The sequence below is a fragment of the Alexandromys fortis genome, unplaced genomic scaffold (genome assembly GCF_014885135.2).
Source record: "Alexandromys fortis isolate MF-2015 unplaced genomic scaffold, M_Fortis_MF-2015_v1.1 scaffold_21, whole genome shotgun sequence".
Taxonomy (NCBI): Eukaryota; Metazoa; Chordata; class Mammalia; order Rodentia; family Cricetidae; genus Alexandromys; species Alexandromys fortis.
In genome coordinates this window covers 784,483-802,026 of record NW_026067905.1, presented here as the reverse complement: position 1 = coordinate 802,026, position 17,544 = coordinate 784,483, and the positions used below count along the sequence as shown (strand labels likewise).

Below are 17,544 nucleotides of genomic sequence, written 5' to 3'. Positions count from 1 at the left end.
GGAAGAGTATATATATATAGTAAGTTCATATGTTGTGATATCTAATGCCAATTCTGGTTGTTCATGAATAATACTAGTTAGTTTTTGTCTAAATCCCTCTTTTTCTTTTTAACCAAAATTCTGCTGGTCCCTGTTATTTAAATGTTTTCTTTCCTTTTGTGCTCTCTGCAGAATAGAAAGACGGGTAGGACCTGTGCAGACGTGTGCACAGACCTTCCCTTTGAGACTTGTGCTTGCTAGCTTCTTTTCTTTTTGTCTTTATTTGCTTGTTTTTATTTATTTCTTTTCTTTTTGTTTTTTTGTTGTGGGTTTAGACCAGGCTGGTCTTAAACTTACAGAGATCCACATGTGTCTGCCTTCTAGGTGCTGGAATTACTGCTTTGCTTTTAGCAACTCTTATTTCCTCTTGCTGACACTTGAAGTGTTTACCGCATTTTACATGTTTGAGTGGATAAGTAACCTCCGCACTTAAAGTTTAAGGTCTTTCTCCAGCTGCCCTTTTCATCGTTGCTATAGAGCAAGAATCATGGGGAGGGTTCCTGGTATCATGATTGATAGTTTCAGTCTCATCTATCCTCAACCCTGTCTCGCAGGATCCCTGTGTCTTGTCATTAGGATCTCCATGGTGAAAATAATGTTATTTGAGGCTTATTTCATGAATCACAATAGAAACCCCCATTTGGGATCACAACACTTAGCAAGGGGGGTAAATGAGATCGCACAGGGAGTGTGCCATATAGTTGAGCTACGGATCAACATGGTGGGTGAATTTTAACGTGATTAATCTAGTAGTTCAGTTAGGATTAAAGCATACGTGGGAATTAGTGGAGATCCGTAACTTCTCATTAGATTCCCGATGTCCCTTTTTGCCAGTGGCATCTTTGGGGATATTGGCTTAATGCTGAGACCTGTGCCTTAGTGCTGGTGGCCGTGTGAGGTCCAGGGTCATTGTGAGGCTGTAGAGTCCCATGAGGCTTGTGGTGGTTTATCTTTCTCATTGCTGCCACAGAAGGCCTGACAGAAATGACTTAAGGAAGGGTAGTTTGGTGGTGCATCATTCCGTCATCCCTGGGGGCAGAGAGCTCAGGCACTCACTGTGTGCTCAGCCAGACACAAGGGATCTGACTGACCTTGAGAGGCAGGTCAGAAACAGCCCTCTTACGTGTGTTCTGAAGGACTGTACTTGAAGTTAGTAATCCACATGTAGAATATCATAAGCTGTTAGAAATTCTTAGAATTCTTCACATGGGGGTTAGTAGGACTACATTCTTTTGATTTTGGGGTCCTGGGGATGGACAGGGTCTTAACTCTGACTGAGGCTGTCCTGGAATTTGGCCAAGTTTACTTGGAATTTATAGTAATTCTCCTGTATCAGCCTCCTAAATTATCTATCTATCTATCTATCTATCTATCTATCTATCTATCTATCTATCAATCATTTCTGTCTCCTCCCCGCCACCACCTCCCATATCCCTCCCCCTCCCCCAATCAACTCCCCCTCTCTCATCAGTCTGAAGAGCAGACCAGGTCTCCTGCCCTGTGGGGAGTCCAAGGACCTCCCACCTCCTTCCAGGTCTAGTAAGGTGAACATCCAAACAGCCTAGGCTCCCACAAAGCCAGTTTGAACTTTATTTTTTTTTTAAGTTTAGATTTGTTTATGTGTATGAGTATTTTGCCTGCATATGTGCATGCATACCATGTGTTCTACAGTACCCTTGGGGACCAGAAGAGGGCGTCAGAGCCCCAGGAATTGGAAGTTACAGGTTATGAGCTATCATGTGGCTGCTGCAACCAAACTGGTCCTCTACAAGAACAATAAGGTTCTTAACATTGAACCATTTTTCCAGCCCCAGTTAAAACAAAAAATATTATACAAGGTTACATAAGGCCATTACATGTGTGTATACAGTGTACTTGGAGTATTTACATGCATGTATACAGTGTTCTTGGAGCCCACATGCCTATATACAGTGTTCTTGGAGCATATATGCATATATACAGTATGCTAGGAGCATACATGCATGTATATAGTATACCTGGAGCATTACATGTGTGTGTACAGTATACTTGGAGCATTTTTGTGCGTGTATACAGTGTACCTGGACCATTTAGATGTGTATGTATACAGTGTACCTGGAGCATTTACATGTGTTTGTACAGTGTTCCTGGAGTATTACATGCGTGTGCACAGTGTACTTGGTGTTAGGAATTTTCCTAACGTGAGCTCATGTATTTATTTACTTTGTATGGGCACACCATATTTCTCTCCTGCCATATGGTTCCTGGATATTAAACTCAGATTGTCCGGCGTGGTTGGTAGTAAGCCACTTGACTTTGAGCCATTGGTCCTCAACATTACCCTTGAGTGTAGTTCCTCATGTTGTGATGACCTCCACCCATAAAATTATGTTCATTGCTACTTCATAACTGCAGTTTTACTACTGTTGTGAATCATAATGTAAATTTCTGTGTTTTCTGATGGTCCTATGTGATTTCTGTGAAAGGGTCACTCAACCCCCAAAGTGGTTTCAACCCACAGGTTCAGAACTGCTGCTCTAGTGATCTCACTGGCCCCTTTTGGTGCTTTTGCCTTAGAGGATATATCAGAAATAAAATCGGGCTTTTAACATTATTATTTTTTTTAGAGCATCTTTAGTAAAAGTAAAGTATTTCTGGGAAAATAAAATTTTATTTTTGTTATTAAAAAATATGTATGAGTGTTTTGCCTGTGTCTATGTCTTTGTACCACTTGTATGCCTGGTGCCCCCACAGAAGCAGGGAGAAGACATCAGATCCCCTGAGTTACAGATGACTGGGAACTGCTCTGTGGGTAGGTGGTAGAAGCAAGGAATCACATCTGGGTCTTCTGGAAGAACACTTCCATGTTACCAGAATTAGAAAATATTTAAAAATTTAAAAATATTTAAAATATAAAAATATTAAAAAATACTTAAATTTTAGTTTGTCATTTTGTGTGTGTTTGTGTGTGCATGTGCGTACACATGTACATATGTGTGTCCGTGCACACATTGGAAGTTGGGACAGCATTTGGAAGGAGATTTTTCCTTCTGTCATGGTTTCTGGGATTAGAGTCAGAGCTCTTTTCCTTATTGAACTATCTTGCCACTGTCTGGTATTAACAGAATTTTAAAATAGTATGTCTAAATGGAAATTATTTGTGGGTAATGAAATGACCTAATGGCCGGAATAAAATTCCTGGAACTCATATGATGGAAGGAAAAACAGTTCTGCAACTTGTCATCATTCTTTTACATCCGTGTGCATGCGCACTGCGTGCACCACACACACACACACACACACACACACACACACACACACACACACACACACACCGAATGTAATTCAAAAAGAAAATGGGGCTGGACAGATGGCTCATAGGTTAAGAGCACTGGCTGCTTTTCAAGAGGAAGTTGGCATTTGGTCCTAGCACCCACATGTTGGCACACAGCAGTCTGTAACTCCAATTCCAGGAGTTTTAAAATGCTCTTCTGGACTCTGTGGGCACCAAGTATTCACGTGGTGTACATAGATACATGGAGCCACTCAAGCAAACATGCAAAATAAAAATGCTAATCATTTACGAAATTGTTGTAAGGCATAGACAAAATTATGTTACAATTTCTAATCCGTTAGTTTTAAGTTCTAGGATACAGGTTTCACGGATAGACTCGTTAATCTGTATTGTCATTTATGTGTATAGTGGAGCCAATAATGGAAGGGTGTGAACCACTACTTGTGTCTGTATATTACGTGGAATGCTAAATTCTGCACTAGACTTAAGTTTACAAGTCATTCTGACTTTGTTGATTCACGTATAGACAGAGTCATTAGTGATAACCAAGTAACTACCTTGCTTTAGTACGTTCTGTTCCGGCTGTGTTGTGTAAAAATTAACAGAAGGGAGAAGATGCTATGGGGGCTAGAGAGTGTAGGTAACTCTGTAGATCTAGGTTCAGTATTTACCAAAAAAGTAGAAAGAAGGAAAGTACTATGCATGCAATTGACGGAAAGCGTAGAATTAACAATTTTGTATTGTGTACAAAAATTTGTTTTCATAATTCTTCATTTTTCTTCTCTTTAAGGCTTCTCATTTCTTCTGGGGACTCTGGGCTTTGATCCAAGCCAAGTACTCCACAATTGAGTTTGATTTCCTTGGGTAAGAAGATGTGTGAACTGTGAGGTGCTGTCTGTCTGGACTTGGTTGTTCTAGTGTGTAGAGATGGCAGGCGGTGCTTTGAAGGCCATGTGCACTTAAGCCGCGCAGAAGCTTCCAGGCTGGCGAGTGCTCAGCATAGGAGTGTCCAGTAGGTGGTGCAGCAGGCTAAGCTGAAGGGCTGAGGTCAGCTCTGAATTTTCCTTGTTCTTTCTTCACTAGGTACGCTGTTGTTCGCTTTAACCAGTACTTTAAAATGAAGCCCGAGGTCACAGCGCTCAAGATGCCTGAGTAAAGAAGACACCTCATTGTTCTCCAGGAGTTGAGCAGTGCTTGTGGATGTTTCCTAAGAAATTCCGAAAGCCAATATTTGTTAACACTCATTTAATTTGGTTATCTTGCTTTACAAATTATGCCTCTAAACAGCCAATCTATTTTTAAATAGAATGATGTTAAAAATATGGTTACTGTTGTCAGTATGCGACGGGCTAGAGATTTGTCCACCAGTGGAAAGAATCGAGTCGGCTTTAGCCTTTGGCAGCACAGTCCGTGTTCCATGTGATGATTTGTTACGGCTTTGACATGACTGACGACCTTTCACCTTTCCTTTGTTGTTCAGTGTATGAAATGAGATGTTGTAGAGATCTTTTAAAAGTTTTGTTATAGGGTTAATTTTAGAAAAACATTCTTGTTTGGTGTGACCTTTGTAAAATGAATCATTTACTCTTGACATGGCAGTCACTGCCTTCGTAGTAACTTAGGGTGTTCTAGACTTTTCTAGAGAAGTGCCCACTGAAGAGGGAGCAAGGCAGTTATTGTCTCTAGGGGTATACTTTCTTGAATTGGAAATTGGAAATGATTTCTCTGAAGAATACAACTTAGAGTTAAATTGTCTCTTTATATAGCCTGACAATATAAAATATATTTACTGTATAATCCTGGAATATAAGTATAACAATTTAATGTTAAAATGTGTATTAAGTCATGTTTTAAAATACTAGATATGGTCATTTAAGGTAATAGTCCCAGTTTTTAGAATTTACCTATCAAATTGTTTCTAATCAAAAATTTTGTTTAACTTTATTTTTTTTGTTTATTTAGTAGTAGCTGGTATTGTTCATATTTGAAACAAACATGCAGAGTTCATCATACTTGGAAGCAAGGAATATCATTTAGATTCTTTCTATTCGGATTCATTCCTTAGGTTTGTTTTGTGTCTGTAGAGTCAGCAAGTGATTGCTTATACATGTAATTTCAGAGTAATATTGTTAAAGCAGTTAGAAGAACCAGTAAGGAACATTTAGGTAGGTCGTTGAGCTTGAATACTTAAAATCTTAACAAATAAGGAAATGTGAATTAAATAAGTAGTCGTGGTAGGAGGACTTGTTTTATCTTGTTTTTTGTTAGTCTAGTTTTTATTTTTCTATAGGTGTGAGAGGGAAGCAATTATTAAATGGAAGGAAGTTAGGTCTTTGAGGTAGACCAGAAGGCTTTAATCTTTGAAGACTGTGGACTTGAACAGTCACAGCTAACTTAACTTAGCTTAGTCAGACAGGCTTTGCACTTTGGTCACATAAGTGCTTTTGTACTAAGTTGGCTCCATGGATCTGCATATTTAAAGACTGCAGGGCAGATCTATCCTAAGACATTGTCTGGTATATTGTTCCACATGACTTCTATTCTCAGACAAGTGCTTTAAAATACTTGGATTGTCTCAACGTGTTCAAGCTAATAAAGTAAGTACAAACACTTACAGGCCATGGCCATTTGAGATGGTAAATTCTAGCCACGTAAACAGACTCCTAAGTATGTGTTTCTAACAGTGTTAGACCTGGATTTGGTTTCTACCTCCCTAATGTTGTAAAGTTCACTTTTGTTTTTATGAATCACATTACTGTAAGATCATTACAATTCTGCCGACTTCTTTGAATGAAAACAAATAATGACTAGCTCTTTTCAATGTTAAAGCAAACCTACAAAAACTGGCTTAGTGGAATTTTCATTTGTGATTGGAACATTGTCATAGAATGATAAAAATGTGAGCCTCCTGATTCTTTGCTTTCCTCCTCTTAAAATCCAAGAGTATGTGTCACGTGGAAACACTGGAGAAGACAGTGTTGGCTAGTCTGTTCCTGTTCTTACTTGAGAGTGCTTTGAGTGGAGGCTTACCATGCTGCTGCTTCCGCTGGTGGTGGTGGACTGCGTGGCAGCCAGCTGAGACCGCTGCCCCAGAGACGCCGGTGGCCGTCCTTGTTCACCCTGCTAACAGGGAGACCTTGGAAGAAGACGAGCACATGGAGCTGTTGTCCCCATCCCTTGGCCAGGTTTGGGTGCTCTGATGCGCCCGCTTCCCATGCAGCTTTTGGGGATCATGGTGTAGATTATCAACAGGATTCAAAAATGTCTTTCCTTTGTATTGACCATGTAAGGGATTCTAAAGAGGGTACATTGGGACAGCTCGGAAGAGCATCCCTCTAAAATGTGTCCTGTGGCTTGCTAGGATATTAGTTGCCTTCTTTTGTTAAGCTTAGGAACTTGAATGCCTTACCTAATCACTCAACTGGTGGTAAGCTCATTTTGTAAATATGAAAGTGGATGTTAGAAGTGGCATTCATGGATGTTCAATGTTAATCAATAGACCGTAGTGGCCTGGATGCTGTAACAAGCAAAATTCCACATTTCTGCCCTCTACCCTGATCCTGTCTCCCTGGCACACCTGTATGATCTTGAACCTGACCAATGATATTTGATTTCCCTCCCCTCTTCCGATCCTGTGCTACCACCATTTTCTGGAAATGAGATGTGGTGGACACATCTCATTGTTGACATGATCTGCCTGAGATCAACATGAGCACAAACCTCATCAACTAGGTCTGCCTGGAGTGTAAATAGGACAGTGTAAATAAGCAGCTGTAATTAGTGTGAGTTGTGTCCTGCATACAAGAGTGTGTAGTTTTGCATTCTCCTTTGTAGAAGTTTTTCTGTCACTAAATGATCCAGTCTGTTGGTGTTTGGCTGGGAACAGTGCACACCTCTAGCTGTGCAGTGAGATAGCAAGAACTGGAAGTAAGCTTTATTGGGTTTAGTTAATGTTGTATTTATTTATTCAGCCTCTCAGTGCCTAATAAGACTTTTCTCCAGTTTTTACTCAGCTGTTGATTTGTGTGTGTGTGTGTGTGTGTATTAGATTCGGGGAAGCAGTGAATTTATAGCTCACTCTTTGACTCACAATTTGAGGGTAAAGGAAGCTAAAAATGTAATTTGGTGTTTATAAACTGAAGTGTGGCCCCCTTTTCTATTTTCAGAGTTTGTTGACACTTTGGACAAAATCTTGGTATTCAGTGTGACTAAATCACACCCATAAAAGACATAGGGCAAATGGCATCTCTCAGTTTTGTCAGGTGGCTTCTCTGGAGCAGTTCAGTGTGGGGCTATGAGAAGAATGGTGGCTTTTATGACAACTATCCCGTGTTTATTTTAACTTTATGAGTTTAGACTTAAAGGAAGATTTCCCCCAAGCACTCTAGAGGAAAAGTCCTCAGGCCTCTGAGTTACCCAGAAACCACCTGTACCTCCTGATGGAGAAAGGGAGTAGTCAGGGTTTGGGGTTTGGTTCTTCTTGACTTGCTTTTAAGCATTTTATACTGCATTCCTGAGTACTGTAGACTTAAATATTTCCCTGTTAATCTGTCATCCTGTTGACAAAGTCAGCAGTGCTTTGTCCTGGGGTTTTCCTAGTAGCAGCATCTTGTGCTACCTCACACAGAAGGTGAGCGCAGGTGGAGACTAGCCTCTGAGTGTCTCTCACTTCAGGGCCTGTTGCTGTGGTCTTTCTTATCCGTCAGATGTCATGATGGCCTTTACTGTGAAGCTGAGCTGCATCTTCAGTCATGTTTCTGTTGTGAAAGGCAAGTTGAGGCACGGCGAGCTGCCTTTCCCTATAGTGACGGCAGTGTTAAATCTTGGGTTTGACGAATGCTATTAGCTACTCCAGATAAAACATCCCTGTTTTTGGAACTTCAGCCCGTATTTCTGTAAAAGAAAATACTTGAGGTTTTTGTATCACCTTGAATTCCTGAAGACTAAATTCAGTGATATGTTAAATGAGTTAGATTTGTTTGAGTAGTTTTTATGCTGAAAAATTTTCAATTTTGGCACAATTTGATATGGGAAGAAACCCCAAAGTGTTTGGATTAGAAACAAATACTGATGCTTCACTCATAAGCACTTTAAAGTTGTATGTTGGAGGCTACTCTCCTGGACTGTGCGCTGTGGTACCACCAACACCACCTTTGTCCATTGTGCATTGTATGGCGTGTATACTTGCAAAAATACTTCTTAAAATAGTTACAGTTTTACCTTTTAGTTATCTTGCTCACTGTGATAATTTTGAGCCGATTAATACGTTAATAAAACACTAGATGCTTACAGAGCTGAAACATCACCTTGTCTTTTGATTGGTCTGTGAAAGTGGAGCAGGAAAACCCAGTAGATTGGAATTACAGGCTTCCTAGCCAGGAACTTTGAGAGCTGGGTTGAAACCCAGTGACACCTGTACAGCCGTGGAGGGAGAACAGAGCACCTGCTCGCCGTGCCTGCACTGTGGCATGCGGCTGCTTGTTTGTAGGTAGTGACGAACTGAGTGTTCATTGTCAGTAATCTAAAGTTGTCCTCTGTATTTACCTGTACTAAAGTAACTGTAAACTAATGGAACCCACAAGAACTTTTCTGTATTTAGGAGCTTTTGTACAGCAAGGTCAAACATCCTGATTGAAGGAAGAAGACATGGTGTTATCTATATGCAAGGGGAAAAGCTGAACTTTCATTCAAAGAGAACTATCATTGCGTTAGCCGTCTGTTGAATCGGGAAGCTGTGGCATAGATCTGAAATTTGTGTTTCTCAAATGTGAATTGTAGTCTAATGCTGCTTTGTATAGACTGTAAGTGCTATGGATAGTCTCAGCACTGAACATGCATCGATACCTCGCAGATGAATGCAGCCTTTGTCCTAGGTTTCCCTACGCCTCAGCCAGTGTCTGAGTGCCGGAGAACTTGCTCATCTGTTTGCTAGCGGAGATACTTCCTGCTTTTTCCTTTGTTGTTACATATTTTTATGTTTGAAATTTAAGTTTTACTACTGTTAATTTAAGTAAGATTTGTTTCGTGGCTAAAATGGCATCGCCAGTGAAATCAACAGCCTCATTCATGTAGCTGCTGAAGTGACATTTGTGTTCTGTGTTCATGGACTTGCAACGAAGCCGTGTTTCTGTTAAGATACAAGTGCGGCTTAGGCTTTATTTCTGTTTAATAAGGCTTTCTACCATTGATTAAATGAAGGAATGTATCTTTTTGAAGAGATTTATATTCTGTAAATAAACATTGGTTGTAACAATAAAGTTGAGTTCTAACTATAATGTGTCCCTGTTATTTGTACTCTTCTTGGAGATTGTCTCTTGTAGAATATGTGGAAACACAGACTTTAAAGGATTGGAGTTTAGTGATGAGTGTTTGCCTAGCACTCCCTAAAACCAGAGGAGAAATAAGGGCTTTCCAGAGTCACCAGTAAGGCCTGGGGAGCCATCTGCTTAGGAGAGCAGTTAGTGACTGAGCAATCATGAGGCCTGGAGTTTGGATTCTGGACACACATAGCAATCCAGGTGCTCCACACACACCTGTACCCCAGCTCCCAGGGCATGGGCACAGATGGTCATTAGGGCTTGCTGAATCCCAGCCTAGCCAAGGATACATGAGCCCGGGTTCAAGCAAAGACTCAGAGGAACAGATGAAGCATGACAGGACTCGTAGCTTCCTCCTTCAGACCCATGCACCCACGTAGGTTTGTGCGCAATTTTTTCCTTTACAGAGGTAACTGTATGCTTGGGGCAATTTAAAGTTCCTGTTGTGCTGCTCTCCTGTTGCTGTGATCATATGCCATGGCCAGAAGCAACCTAAGAACTTATTTTGTCTTACAGTTTCTGAGAGATAAGTCACACAGGAAGGCGGGGTTGCGGCTGTACACTCTCAAAGTTCACTGACATGCTTCTTCCTGCAAGCCTCTACTAAGTGTTCTGTAACCTCTAGATAGCCCCCAGTGGACCAGTTGTTCACGTACATGGGCATGTGGGGGGGAACAACTCATTCAAACTACCACCCTCATACTCTGATTTGCAGTATACTGTAAAAACATTTTGAAAATTTGCTTTTGGAGGTCCAGTTGCAGAGGTGTACCTCCACTATGCTTACATGATTCTGGGTATTGATCCAAGAGCCTAGTGTCCTGCACAAGCACTCTGCTAGCTGAGCCACACCCCTAGTCTAGATACGTGCTTCTCATGTGATAGTTTGTGATACCTGTGATAGTTTGGATGTAATTGACCCTCATAATCCCAGGGAGTATCACTAGTGGGAGGTGTGGGTATGGCCTTGGAGGAAGTGTGTCACTGTGGGCTGACTTTGAGGTTTCACACACTCAGGATACCACCCAGTGTATCAGTTGACTTCCTGTTGCCTGCAGAATGTAGCACCCTCAGCTCCAGCACCACATCTGCCTGCACACAGTGATGCTCCCCATCATGATGATAACGGACTGAACCTCAGAAACTAGGCGAGCCACTTCAATTAGATGTTTTCATTATAAGAGTTGCTGTGGTCGTGGTTGTCTCTCCACAGCAAGAGAACACTGACTAAGACACCAACAGACTCATTCTTAAAAGTTGTACCCAAACGACTTTGGAAGTTTCTTTCTACTAAGCAAGTTGTGCTTTCTGTTCTTTGCCCACCTTACTGCAGTACCCCATAGGCACCTCTTGGGGTTCTTGTTCTAGTTCTCTGCTTTGGGGATCTTGTTTTCATGCTCCCTAGCAAGATGGAAGTTACTTCTCTGCTCACAGCATGAGAGCACGTTGAGGTACACGATGAACTCTTGCTTCCCACATGAAGAAAAGTATGGAAAGTAGAGAAACATTTTTAAACAAGAACACGGTAGGAAGGCAGCATTTGCCATGGCAGGGAGGCTAATCTCTGCCCAGTTGTCCAGGTTAATTTACCTAAGCCAGTGTGATGCCCACAAGAGAACCTATTCTGCTGTCTGCAAAGTGGAAATGAATACTATATTCTTTCTCCTCCCCTGCTCCTCTTCCCTCTCCTTGATTTGGTTTGCTATTTGTTTGAACCTCAATTGAGGGAGATATGTTTTATATGTAAATTTTATGTATATATTATTAACTGCAGATAATTTTTTCAGAGGTGACCAGAATTCAGTGTTTTTAGATTTTGGTATACTAAAAGCTTTCAAAGCCCCCACTAGTATATTTTAAATTTTAAATATAGTGTTTGTGTGATGTGTGCACATCGGTGCAGGTTCTACTACACCTATATATAGGTCAAAGGACGATTTTGAGTTGGTTCTTTCCTCCCCTCACTCTGTAAATAGGCTCAGACTTTCCAATACACAGTCCTTGCTTGGTGATACTGTTTGGGTATGTTTCAGAGCATGTGGCCTTGCTGGAGGAAGTACGTCACAGTGGGCTTTGATGTTTTGAAAAAACCAACACTTTAAGTGCTTGCTCTCTGCTTTTTGCTCATGGTTGCTGCTTCAGAAGTCATGCCTGTGTCCCCGCTGTCATGGACTCATGCCTCTGGCACCATAAGCCTAAAGAAGTAGTCTGGTCATGGTGTTTCATCACAGCAGTGAACGTGGTTTGCAGAGATCAAGCTCAGGTCATTAGACTTACACCGTGCTGAACCCCTGAGCCATCCCACTTTCCCAGTTCTGAGACAGGAGGAGCTCTCCTAGAAGTGGTTCTATAAACCAAGCTGGTACTGAACTCAGAGATCCCCCTATCTATCTCCGAAGCACTGGGATTAAAGATGTGTATCATAATGCCTGGCTCAGTCTAGTTTTTTTTTTTTTTTTTAAAGATGTGTGCATAACAGTGAAAGAAGCAGTACGTACTCTTTTTCACTCTCAAGAAGAGTTACAACTAAAGCCTACAATCAGTTTTCTTGTAATATTTTATAACTCAGGAAAACCCAAAGCAGATGTTATTGACTTGCATTACTGTCAGTAATGGCTTGTGTGGGCAAGTCTTTTTTTCCCAAAGGCTTGGCACTTGCATTGGGTTATCACCTTTGGTACAAGAAAAAAGGAGCCAGCCTGTCTTTGTCACTTTTGTCACTATAATAAAGCACCTGACAGAAGCAACTTAAGGAAGAAAGGGTTTATTTTGGCCACAGTTGGAGGGTAAGGTTCATGGCAGTGAGGACACGGTGGTAGCTGCTGAGGCGGCCAGTCACGTGGCATCTACCTCACTCAGCTCACTTCCTTTCTATACCCCAGGGAATGGTGCCATTCATAGTGATCTGGGTCTTCCCAATTTAACCTAATGTAGATAACTCCCCACAGATAGACTCAGCTGGTTCTAGAGCTCACAAAGTTGACAGCTGAGGTTAGCTATGCAGCCTACAATTTCTTTGGACACAGCAGATATTTTTCTCGAATTAAATTCAGCAGAAGACTATGAATCAAAATCAAACACCCATCTACTAAGATCTCTTTAGTTGGTTTTCTCAACTATTTGTACTGTGAATCTTAATAGCTGAAAAAAAATACCCTTTTTACAAAAATGTTATATTTAGTAATTAGTTGGTGAAGAATGCTATTTCAGTCTTCACACCACACCAAAGATGCTAATTCAAACTGCTCTCTCTCCCCGTTTCGTAACACTGCGAGAGAATTTAAAGTGTGATTGTGATTCCTGCACATTTCTTTTCTCATGGTGGCAGAAGGCTGTGTAGGTGCCTTGAAAAAGGCTGTCTTGTTGACATCCCTAACAAGAGGCTACAGCCGTCCCATTCAGGGATTTGTGAGCTCAGGCTTTGCAATCTAAAATGCAAAGTGCTGCTCCTGTTTGCCAGCGCGCACTTCCTTCTCAGTCTCACAGAATCCCGTTGTCCCGAGTGTTGACAGCGCCGTTTCATCTAGCTTTCAAAGTAAAACGGAACACCGGGGCAGGGTGTTGCGTGCATCTCCGAAATGTGAAGACTTCACCATTGTAGTCTTTGTCTATATTCTGGTTTATCTTCTTCTCCCACCTCAGTAAGTACTCTTAAAGGCCTCTTCATTTCTGTTTCTTTTCTGGCCTTCATTAGGGACCCTTGTCACCTCGGGCTCTCCTGCCATCCCACCACCACCACCGAGAAAACAAGCTTGGATGTGCCCAGTGTCTCCCCTTTTAATCCTGTGTCGGCAGCCGACTTTGTGTGTGTGATTCAGGGTTTCTCTGTGTAGCATCCAGAAACTGGCTCTCTAGATGAGGCTGGCCACCATGATGATAATGGGCTAAACCTGTGAAACTGAAGCCACCAACAATTAAATGAAATTTCTCTTACAAGAATTGCCTGCTCACAGTATCTCTTCACAGCAATAGAACACTGACTAAAACAGTTTGGATAGGTGCTTTGCCTGCAAGCATGCCTGTGTTCCACATTCGTGCAGTGCCCCCTGGAGGCCAGGAGGGGATGTTGGATCCTCTGGAACTGGAGTTGCAGATGCCTGTAGGTGCTGGAAATAGAATCCAGATACTCTGCACCATGAGTAAGTGCTTTTTTTAACAACTGAGCCATCTCGCCATCCCCTTACTTTTCTTTTAATTTACCTAACTGATACTACTTTATTCATTTCATTCTCATTTTTCCCTAAGTATGCTATTTTAAAGGCCAGTTTGTATAGTAGTCTATATGTTGCCCAATAGGTAGAATGCTTACTTAGCATGCACCAAGCCATGGTTTCAGTTGCTAGCACTGAACACATTGGATATGGTGGCACATGTCTATAATCCTAGCAGCTGGGAACGGAAGCCAGGAGGATCAGAAGTTCAAGGCTGGGCTGCAGCAGGTGAAGGCACTAGCCACCAAGCCTGAGAACCTGAGTTCAGTCCCCAGAACTCACAGGGTAGAAGGAAGAACTGGCCTCCCCAAGTTGCCTTCTGATGGATACGTGTGCTTGATGGCATGTACTTCCCTCTCCCCACGTCGAATAAATGCTAAAAACTGAAATAAAGTAAGAGCTTCAAGGTCGCCCTTGATTAAATAGTGAGTCAGCCCGAGGTACTTGAGATCCTGTACCAGATAATTAATTCACAGAAAAAGGAAATGAAAGCTAAGTGAAGAACGCGTCTGTTTGGACACACGTGGGCTTGTTGCTGGGAAGATCCTCTCAGAATGTACATTTCCTGGGAAGGGGCCAGGAAAGGCGGCAAACTGGCTCCCAGTTGGGGTTCCCAGGAAGCAATTTACTGGCTGAGCCCTCCCCCCCCCCCAAGATTTCTTTTTACTGAGGAATTTTCTTTGTGAACCATCGCTTGGAAATGTTTGCTGAGATCTAACCTTGGGTAAAAGAGTCAGGCTACTTAAAGGCAGGAAGTGCAAAATAGGAGGGGGAACACACAGCATGGATCCCCCAGGGATTTTTCTGTGGATGTCCTTCAGGATGCTCCAGGTCCCTGCAGTCAGTGTGATGGGGCAACACAGGATGAAAGGTCCTGTGAATAGCCCGAGCCAAGATACACACAGATAACACCATTCCCGCTCACCTCCCTCCACTGCAAGCATTTTCCATTCTCAGACACTGATTTCAAATGCACATGATCTGAGTACTTGACACTCAGGCACCTGTGACCAATTGGTTTAACCTCTGGACAGCTCCACAGGCCTGCTTCTTGTATTCTCTTTTATGGCCTCTAGGACTCAGCCTCTATACCTGTTCACTATAGAAAAGTGACTACAGAGAAAGCAAAGGTTAAATTGTAGCCCTATGTAAATAACATATGTCTATTTCAAGTTTTCATCATTCATAGGCATCTGTATATCAGCAGGTGTATCACAATAGTTAATAGACATGAACACACAAATTAGAAAACTGACCACAGTTATTTCATACTAGCATTTTTTTCTTTTTAAAGTTTTAAAAAAAATTATTTTAAATGGTGTATGTGCAAATGTGAGAGTATGTGTGTGAGTGTGTGTGAATTTAAGAGTATGTATGTGTGTGTGAGAATATACTAGTGGTTATGTGTGTGAGAATATGTATGTGTGTATATGTGTGAGGATATGTACGCAAGTGTGTGTAGGTGTGCATGTGTGTGCGTGTGCCCACGGAGGCCAGAGGCTTGGGATGTTCTCGGAGCTGGAGGTATGACTGATGATGAGCTACGGGACGGGTGGGGGGAACGGAACTCAGCTCCTCCTCAAGAACAGCAATGCTCTAACCACTCAGCCATCTCCAGCCTGTTTTTTCCTTTTTAAAAGGAAAACTTTCAGCCTCCTTTTCCCCTCCCCCACCTCCCTCTGCCCTCCTTTCTTCACAGTGACTAAGGGTTTGTAGACCCTGAGCAGGGCCCAGCCACTGAGCTCCATGACTTCCCACCTTCCAATTTCTTCCTGGGTCGCTGCTTCCACTCCACTGTGGGTTACATCTCAGCACACAGTGGGGCTTCTGCTCTGGACATTGTAGGTATGTAGCCTCCCCAAATCATGTCACCACGATTGTGACACATTCTTGCCACTAACTACACATCGCCACTTTCAGTTTTGGTTCTAATGTGCACAGTTTCAACGAACTTTCCTTTCTGAACCTGGGTCTCAGGTCTCATAGTCAGACTGTCCTCGAACTTGCTATGTGGCTGAGGATGGATTCAAACTCGTTTCTTCTGCCTCCATCTCTGGACTACTGGGATAAAGGGAGTGAGCGCATTATCACATCTGGTAAATTATCATTAAAGGTATTTGTCTGGAATGGTATTTTGCTTTATTCTTGAAAGTTCTGACACCTCTCTCTTTCTCTCTGTCTCTCTCTCTGTCTCTCTCTCTGTCTCTCTCTCTGTGTCTCTCTGTCTGTGTGTGTGTGTGTGTGTGTGTGTACACGTTAGGGAGGCGCTTGGCTTCTGGCCTGCATTCACAGCCCTTGCTAAGTGGGTTACAGAAAAGCAGCAAATCTCTTTAGTAGCCTTGAATGTTATCTACCGATGTTCTTAGCCTTTGGTTGCTGGAATCCACTTGTCTGTTTTATGTCCAAAAGCATTTCACCTGATAATCACAAGGATGTTGGGTCAAACACAGAAGTGGGCAATGGATGCCTACTAGGAGGTTAAGCGTAGCTCACGTCCAGTAGGAAGTGACTCCAGGCCTGCAACAGTTCAGGTCTTTTCACTCACAGACGTTCTCATCCCTGTCCTGCAACTTCTAGCACAGGTTCGGCCTTTTCCTCAGTACAAGTGGGATGTTCAAGGCGACAAAAGAATTGAGGACCTTTCTGGCTTGAAGTGGCAAGAGGATGTGGTAAAACCCAAGGCAAAGTGTCTCCAAGGTTTACACAAAGTGACCAAGGTTTTGTTCCTAGTCGGCGGACTAGGAACTACTGAGGTTAGGACACTGGGGCTATGAAGACTTAGGAAATATGAGACTCACGACAAGGAGAAGGGATGAAGCGTGACGGGAGATTCAAGGGAGTTTATGCCGTAGACAAGAACTCCAGCCACTGAGCCTCAGGCCCCCTGCTGTGTGTGTCTAGGTTCTGCCCACAGCCTCCTAGCAGGCCAAGAGGGCCCAGTGCTAGCCCTCACGAGCAATATCCTTACCGGCCACAAGGTGGTGATACAATGTCACAAGTCTGTCTTGGAATCTTGCTTTTATTCTGGACACTTCCTCTGTTTTTAATCTAAGACTTTTTATTTTGACTGTGTTTTAGTTCCTTTAATTTTTTTTTGCACCCTTTCAAACTATTTTCTCCTTTTAAATTTCTCTTTAGCTGTCCGTTAAAGCAATCATGATTTTTACACTAGTCACTGAATAGAATGCATTAAAATTTTAAATTCAATAACATTTGTTGTAGACCATCGAGAGAGACCTGTATGAAAGGGCGGAGCATAGCCGAACAAGCCTCCCCAGACACATTACTCCTAAGAGATCCCCACTCACGCCAGCGCTGTGCCTCTGCCCCACACTGCTTCGTCCCGTGTTTGGAAGCTTGTTCAGGCTGATCTGTAAGGCCATCTCTTATCCATGAAGTTCTCCAGCATAACTACAATGCCAGTGTCACTCCTAAAACACTATCAGTTCCTTAATATTACAAATTGCAAGGGTAACATCCAAAGCTCCAATGGCTCAAAAGTAAAAAATATTATAATCTGATCCTTGGGATTTGGCATCTAAGTAAAGCCCACATACTATGATTGGTGGATTTTCTCTATTACTATTAATTATTATTATTTGTGAGACAAGGTTTCACTACATAGCCCAGCTGGTCTCAGACTCGTGAGGATCCTCCTGCCTCAGTCTCCTGAGTGCTGGAGTTACAAGTGTGTACTGTGATC

General features: G+C 42.3%; 1 protein-coding gene across 1 annotated transcript in view; it reads left to right on the top strand.

Moving 5' to 3' along the window:
* Positions 1-9,588, top strand: part of Etnk1 (ethanolamine kinase 1) — a 45,879-nt gene extending 36,291 nt beyond the window's left edge. The window contains exons 7-8 of the mRNA XM_050135295.1: positions 4,104-4,177; positions 4,397-9,588. Coding sequence (XP_049991252.1) covers positions 4,104-4,177; positions 4,397-4,469 — 147 coding nt within the window. The 3' untranslated portion in view covers positions 4,470-9,588. The remainder of the gene's footprint in view (positions 1-4,103; positions 4,178-4,396) is intronic.
* The last annotated feature ends 7,956 nt before the right edge of the window (positions 9,589-17,544 follow it).